This window comes from Anguilla rostrata, chromosome 1 (genome assembly GCF_018555375.3).
Source record: "Anguilla rostrata isolate EN2019 chromosome 1, ASM1855537v3, whole genome shotgun sequence".
Classification (NCBI taxonomy): domain Eukaryota; kingdom Metazoa; phylum Chordata; class Actinopteri; order Anguilliformes; family Anguillidae; genus Anguilla; species Anguilla rostrata.
The window spans coordinates 47,379,683-47,388,007 of record NC_057933.1 but is presented as its reverse complement, the minus strand read 5'-3'; the positions used below and the strand labels follow the sequence as shown (position 1 = coordinate 47,388,007).

The 8,325-nt window shown below is 43.0% G+C and overlaps 1 protein-coding gene across 1 annotated transcript in view; it reads left to right on the top strand.

Moving 5' to 3' along the window:
• The first annotated feature begins 5,579 nt into the window (after positions 1 to 5,579).
• Positions 5,580 to 8,325, top strand: part of si:dkey-22o22.2 (neural-cadherin) — a 103,333-nt gene continuing 100,587 nt past the window's right edge. The window contains exon 1 of the mRNA XM_064338918.1: positions 5,580 to 6,752. Coding sequence (XP_064194988.1) covers positions 5,810 to 6,752 — 943 coding nt within the window. The 5' untranslated portion in view covers positions 5,580 to 5,809. The remainder of the gene's footprint in view (positions 6,753 to 8,325) is intronic.

Genomic DNA, 8,325 nt, shown 5'->3' with positions numbered 1-8,325 from the left:
GCGGGCTCGCAGAGCGGAGCAGGTACGACAGGAGCACTGCTGGGACTCCGCTTGCGACTCGGTGGAGGAGCCGTATAAAGATGAGGAGCGCAGTGCGTACACAAACCTCAGTGCTCTTCTCCTTCTGCGGGAGCTTAATGCCGCATTTGATTCCACCCAAGAGGTCAGCCCAGTATGAGATGTGTTGCTTGCCACTCGGGGGGCTTCTGTTTCAGCATATACTCAGGCAACCCATTTCATTACCTGCAGTAAATTTATCTTAACTGGAAATTGTAGCTGATTAGCTCTTGTCCGCGTCTGTTCTTGATTGTGAAACATAATGTTCCAACAGGCTCTTTCCTTCACTCTCTATTCTGCTACCTTGAAGCACACTTACACTTAGGCGTTCGTATCTTTGAAATGAGGCAGTATTTCAAGTATTTATGATTGTGCCAAAAGCAGGTGAAGGTACAGAAGAAAAACAAAACAATGTTGGACCGTTATTGTGTGAAGTTATATTGGAATTCTATGTGTTAACATGAGGACAGAGGGTACGGGAGATTACATTTGTAGAGAGTGAGTGTCGATTGTCATTGTAATTATTTCTGTGGGAAACCCTGAAAAGTGCCAATCTCTCTATGATGCTTAGGTGAGATACACTCTGCCAAACTGTAACTTAGATACCTACCATACCAAAACTACCAAGAGCGCCACATCATTACACCTAACATTTAGTTTATTTGGCAATATACAGCACAGAGATTATATTTCTCAGTGTAAATGATAATCTCTAGTTATGTTTCACATGTGTTTTTCTACAGTCCTACTCACATGTCAGTCCCAAGGGCTCAGGGGTATAGGAACAGCTCTGGAACTGAGAATGTCCGTGCTATCCTGGCCAGAATTCATCCCATAGATCAGCTGCTGTGCTCTGGCTCTGTTTATCTGTATTTATTACAGGTGGAACAAGCTATCATACCACTCTAATGACACCCTCTGTCACAAGTCATTTGGCATTCACCTGTTTCGAGGGGCCTCCTGAACAGAGCAGACAAAATTAGAAGGTGCTTCCATTGATTGCAATCAGAGGATCAGGGGGGCTTTGAGTAGAGACATGGCTCAGTGATCGGGTGGGGGGGGTTCCTGGAAAAAGAACAGGGACTGATTACTCATGAGGCACAGTGCAGGATAGTGCTAGCTGGACCATCCCAGTTCTGAGTACGTGATTCACATGGCTTTGAACCAGTGGGCTGTGAGTCGGCAGGTGGTAGAGCTGGGGAGAAGCCTGGAAGAGAGACCTCTGCTGGTTGAGTCTGGAATCGGCACGCAAATCTAACCCATATACAAAATGGCAAGAGATCCCAAACTTTTCAAGACCAGTTCATGGGGTATGTAAGGGGTATGTAAGACCCAGCCCAAATTACCCTTACAGTTAAAATATATCCATATATTGGCCTACCAGGTGGGAACCACTGCGCGTGTGTATGAGGAAATGTTCCTCTTATTCCCAGGCACACCAAACCCAGCCTCTGGAGGCAGCACAATGTGAGGGATGAGCCCCAACCTTTAACCCTAATACTCATAACACAATGGCCACGCTCAGCCATGAAGGGTACCACAGTCCTCTGGATAAGCTGAGGAGGATTTACCACCTGTGACAGAGTGTCTGTCCGTCGCTTCCAGAGAACCGTCAGCAAATCTATGATGGCTTGGGAGGGTAAGAACGAGGTGGGTCAGACAATGGGCTGATGAACATGGAATGAAATGCGCAACAGGCAAAGACTGATGCATGGTCTTTATGTCACTGGCTGCAGGGTCACATGGGACTCCAACATGCCAACGGATCTCAAACTCGGCATTTCTCTTTCCCTCACTGGGCTCCATTGTACCACTTGAGGCATGTAAGGAGAGGTAAAAAAATCTGCCATATTTGTGGCGAATACGAATGTTATGTCAAACGGTGATTTTGTTTGCACATAGGATACAACACACACCTCTCAAGCGCATACTCCCTGCCCCCAGTCGAATCCAGCTGAAACCTCTGGCGTGTGACACTTATGAGAAACATCAGCACCCTGGATTGAGATGAAGATCTGATGGAGGGAATGACTAAACAGGGACCGCGTTGACGAACGGGGAGGAGAGAGGTGCACACTGGGTTATTGAAACCCAAATAATTCTTCCTCTGTGTATTTTGGGGGGTGGGACAGGGGGGAAAATCCACCTGGCTTTCATTTGACTGTCAGCTCCCAGATAAAAAACGTGCAGGACTGTTATGATGAAAGCAGCAAAGCACAGAGGGAAGGAGGGAGGGAGGACGAGAGAGACGGAAGAGGAGAGAGGGAGAAAAAACCTGTCAGTTCTCTGAGTGACCTTAGACAGAGAAACTCAATCAAGGTTCACCAGATTGCCTTCTTTCACCCACTATTCTTGTCAGCTTTTCCACAGGGAGGCATGCCAAAAAATGATGAAAGACTGGCATGAGTGCCAGTGACACGACATTCGACACCGTCAACCTGAAATCCATTCCCTTGTCACAGACACAGTGCCTCATGGGGTAAATTGCTGTAATTTGTGTTATATGTTTCAAAGCAAGTTGAGGTGGAGGCTTTCTGCTGTGGGGGATCATTTAGAGACTGTCGCCTTCAGCTTAACTAACTTGCATATACAGTATGTATGAGTGTATGCATGTGCGTGTGTGTGTGTGTGTGTTTGTGTGCATATATTCAAGCGAGTTTCTTTTTAAAGTTATGCATAAGTATTACACTGTGAACTCTTTCCTGCTTTCAGGCATTCAGCTGTCTGTCAAGATTTTTTTCAGTTTCTCCATTTTTAAATGGGGTTTATGAGAAAACAATGGTTTTATGTAAAGCCATATCAGTATTTTTGTGTCTGTGTGTATTTGTGTGTGGGTGGGTGTATGTGCATGTGGGAATGTTACACATGTATGCTTTTGGTTTTCAAGAAAACAAGGCAAGACAGTTTATGGAGTGGGAACGGACTTCTGAAATACATAACTCTCAGCTTTTACTAAAATGTAAGTGGTTCACACATGTAAGTGGTTCGCACAACTATTTACCCTTTTACATAGAGCATAATTGCAATGCTTAAATTTTACTAGAGGACTTCAGGTAAAGCACCTTGCTTTATAGAACAGCAGCTGCATCCAAACTGGCCTACCGAAAGGTCTCCTGTCCCCTTGAGTCCCACACGAGGCCCCGCTAAAAAACAAGGAAAGATCATTTGCGGCCATTTGTATTTGTGGCCAGTGGTCCTGGGCCCATGGGCAGCTGTGCAAGCAAACAAACAGGTGCAGGCGCTCACTGAACCATGATGCTCCTGACATGCAGCTCCTTGACCGCCGTTTCTTCCTCCTGCGTGCGCAGGACATGTCCGGTCTGCATTCGTACACAAGAGGTCCAGTGACCGCGCTGAGCTTTGCCCCATTAGCTGTTACTGGAAGCTTGTGAAGTTCAAATCTGGAGGTGTAGCTGCCGGTCCATTGCGCACGCCCCTTTTATGTCCGTCAGTGCCTTTTTTTTATTTCTGGGATTGCGTCCATAAAGATATTAATGACAGCACACTGACAGGAATTTAACCGGAGCTACTGCTTTAAAAATAGGTGCCAGAAAAAAGTGCTATGAAGTAAGATGAAAGTGCAGGAAATTGCACCGCACGCGGGAGACGGGCATGTGAATGATGGTGTTGATGATTTGATGGCTCCCCCTAACTGACAAGGATGGTCTCGAATGGCTTCAACCTCTTGGCTCCCCCTCTTTGAATCCTGCAATGGAATGTTGTTGCCAATAAGCTTTAACATTACTGCGAGCTTCAGGAAGATTTACACAATTTGCATTTTGTCACAATGCACAGGGGATAGGTGTAGATAAAAACACACATCAATAGACTGACATGCATCAAAGATAATGCAGTCGGCAAGGAAAGGACTTTGCCAAAAGTAAAACAAATAATTTCAGAATTCAGGAGGTAGCTGGGAGTTTTTTGTTATATTCCAGAGCGCGCAATGAGTTTGATAATCGCAATGGATGTAAATAAATAAATGGATAAATAAATAAGGATTCACTGATGCTTTCTCTCTGATGACTAACATTAGTATGACTTCACTAAGACACACTGAAGGCACAGATTTGTTATATGAAAACGACGCTTGCATAACACTTGTGTTTTGGTGGAAATGAGTTTCAGTGTAGCAAGGCATTGCTTGATATCTCTCTGTATGCGTTTTGATCTGAACTTTGGGGAGTAGCAGCCTTCGCACCTCAGAGGGATTGTCTTTGCTTGTATTTGTGTTTGCCTGCCTCTCCAGAACACGAGCGGATGAAACCGTGGTGAGCTCACTGAAGCAGCCAGATATGCCTTTTGAACGAGCCATTTCTGTCAGGCACGAAACAAGCGGATTTAATGGGTATTCTTCTTCGCTGCTAAATTGTATTGTGTTCCGTAGGAGGAGAAAAAGGATTCCTCACAGTGTTTTTTGGGGATCCTGGTAGATGATTTGCCAGCCTGATATTATGGAAATAGTCTTGGGAAAGTGAATATTTCATAAGAAATAAGTTCATGGCACAAATGAAAATGGAAACTGTAAAATGTGCACTCAATTTCACAGTCAGTTTTTGGACTTGAATACCTCCTTACATTGCTGCAGTGCAAAATGAACCTAGGTAATTTCCTCGGCGTATATGTGTACCGTACAGGGAGAACGTATTAGGCAACATCCTGTTGAATAAAACAGACGGGTCCTTAAGTGAAGGCAACATCAGGGGTTTACCTACAAGTAATAAGTGCCTTAATTTAATCATTTCAATAATGCAATTTAATAATAATTGAATAATGCATAATATCACTGAGCAAAATCAACAGCCTAAGTAAAATATACAGGCCAGTCCAACCAAGGGATTGGTTATGTGGGTGCTCTTACTTGTGAATGTTGCCATGCTGAAATTTTGCCTTACAGTTTTTCTGCCAATTTGGCATGGCAAATTGTTTACGTAGTCCATCCCATCTCTGCAACCGCCACCATAAATTTAAATCAAATCAAAGAGAGCTGTGCTCATATAATGGATGTAATGTAAATATTACCTATTTCAACACTTCATATTTAATGATTCACTTCAGAGTATAATGGGTGTTAAGTGAGACTGTGAATGAATTGTCTTTATGGGCTCTTAAAATTATCTCCCATCTACCTTCCAATGACATATCTTATTTTCCCCGAATATACAGAGTAATTTACTATGGAAAGAAACATCCTGGTTTTTGTAAAACTTCAGCTGTGACAATGGCGTAACTGTAAACTGGAGGCTCACCACGGATCAATCTTCATTTAAGAGACCAGAATTAAAGAACGAGTCTTTTCTTTTGGAAACAAAACCCCCCATTCCTAGACTATTCACGCGTTCGTGCGGGAGACATGAATGTTAAGTTTTTAACGTTCCTGGCGCAGAAAGGCAAAATTCCTCATGGGCGGGCAGAAACGCGCTGTCCATCCCCTCCATCTTCCTGATTGGCTTCGACGTGATGGGCGTTGATCGTAGTACCACATGGAGTCTCCGTCTCTCTGTGTCAGTAAAATCAAGCTTCGTAGGACTTCGGTGGAGATGCTGTTCTTGGAGTTGAGCGTTAAATTGACACTCGTACTGATTGAATGACAGCAAATCTGCCTCTACATTTTAAACGGGTTAGTGGAGATTAAGACGTTTTGTTTACTTTTTGAAGCCATAGCCTATTCGCTCTCTCGTGTATTACAGTATTAATGAACACGGGTTTAATGTTTCGACTGCAAAAGTAGACCAACAAAATTTATCCAGACATGAGGGCGCATCGGGAAACCGCAAATTCACCAGGAGTACTGCTCACGTTTATTTTTGTTTTAATTTTATTTTCCTTGGTGAACGCATCAGACTCTGTGTATTATGGACATGTTGTGGAAAATGCACCGGCGCAGACTCTAGTGGACGAGTTACTTCTACCTGTTGGAGAAAAATGCCGTGATTCTATCAAAGAATCGGGACACTGTGTGGCATTAAAAGGAGAAGGCGCGTCTGATTTTCGTTTTGTTTACAAGCCCGAACAAGGACAGCTCTTTTTGAAAACCACTAAAACTTTGGACAGGGAAGAAATCTCAATGTACACCTTAAGCGCTGTATGGTCTGGCTGTTTCAATAACACCCTGGAAATAAAAATCACAGTGCTTGACTTGAACGACAACATGCCTCAATTCATCAGTAAAAATGAAATGATAGAAGTCAACGAACTCACCCCAATAGGTTCCGAACTGGTTCGCTTTTTTGCAATGGATAGAGACAGTGGGCATAACAGCGAAATCACTTATTACGCACTCCCACAAAATGAAAATATATTTGTCATTCCCAAAACTGGGCAGGTGATGCTGGTTAATTCTCTTAAGGGTGTGAATAATATCACCATTCACATTGTTGCAAAAGACAACGGAAGCGTAGCGCTAGAAAGCGAGCCGGCGATACTTGTAATTGATGTTGGGGCTTCTCTCTTTAAAGTTAGGAAGCCGCGAGCGGTTTCCGAGGAACTGTTTTACACCGTAACGGTTTCCGAAGATGTGAAAGTCGGAGATATGATTTTTACAGTTCCTGATATGAAGTTTGAGAAGAGGTGGTTCGAGGTTATCTCCGAAGCAGATTCTCCTGTCCAGATCGAACGAGACTCGGGTCGGCTCTACATGGCTCAGAGCTTGAAGAGCCCGGCGGACGTGATGATTAAAGTCCGGAACCTAAAAGGTAAGAATGGGATTTTTCCTGTTGTTAAGGTCTCGCATAATTAGTGGGCTAATCGAATACAAACGGAAAGTCCAACTGTCTTCTCTCAATATGGACGCTTCAATCAGTTTCATTCTTGTTCTGATTTTCCATAAGTTAGTGTGCCTAATCGTAGCCTATAGCCTATTATATTCTGACTGAATTCAAGTCCTCCTGTTGACATTCGGTGATGCACTCGAGTCCCTGTTGTGCTGTAATTACTTGCGCCATAGCCTATAATTTTCAAGCCATAATATAAGACATTTGCGATATGTCTATATCCCTTTCCACGTAACCGCGTGTGTTTTAAGCTCTCTTATAGGCTATTGTTGTATAAAACTGGAATAACCCCCCTCTGGTATCAGTGGCTTTGTTCAGATCATGGGCATCAGGAATGACAGGTGTCCAGCATGTCTGGGAACTGGTGGAGGTTGAGGTCTACGGCACTGGTGTGAAGCGAATTTAGCGACGCGCCCGAGAAATTTAAATAAAGTTAAATTGGAGAAGGGAGACTGAACCGCGCTGTTTGGTTTCTGTGGGAGGAGGCAGGACTAGAGGCGCCGAACATCAGTAGACATTCATTCATTCATTCATTTTAGTTAATTCATTCATCCGTTATCGATTTTTGTTACACAGTGGAAAATGTAGGAGGACAGTATGGGCTCTGTCGTCTGTTAAGTATATGGACATTCTGAGGGCTCACGCCCTGCGTGTTTTAAGTCCCGTGTGGCTCTTCAGAGACCAGTGTTGATAGCCTACCAGTGGCCATATTACATGATTTACTTACACAGTAAAATCTTTAATGTTAAACCGTCTTGTGACATTGCATTCCTCTTCGACTCTTATAATTCTGTTACAGTTAAATGCTCACTTAGGCCTATCATTTTATTTTATTATAAGTTTACTTACTGTAGCCTATCATTTTACTGTGTAGTCTATATAAATCATGTCATGATCTGAAGTGAAGTGGTCTTTCGTGACCTGTGGACCATCCATTAAGATATCTATGTGGTGTATATATATTTGCGTTCTGACGCATGGTACAAATTTTATGAATTAATAAATATGCTTGGAAATATGCTATGCTGATATGTTAATATTGATATGTTAATATTGAATCATTCTTGTTATTTGGATAACTATTCTGGGATGGACTTTAGATTCTAGAAACACTTCGTTTTCATATTTCTTCCACGTCGCCGTAGTTGTGACAGCCCACATACACTGCTTTACATATAGGTAAGGTGTCCGCACGATTTATTTGCAGGCTAACGTATGTGCGTTAGGCCTGCCAGTGCAACTGGCAACCCCGCATTGCTGTTTATTTGTAACTTTCTTTAAGAGGAAAATGCTACGAAGCTGTCGAGCTCGTCAAAGCGTTCTGCATCTGCACTAAGCAAACATTGTTTTTTTCTCTTAAGTTAGTCTCTGTCAGTTGCTTATAGCAATTTAACTGGATATTTCCGTACGTTTTAATAATGTACGCTCAATTCAACATAATTTAATGTTATAATCTATGTTAAGCATTTTCCGGAACCGTGCTGCCTATGTTTAT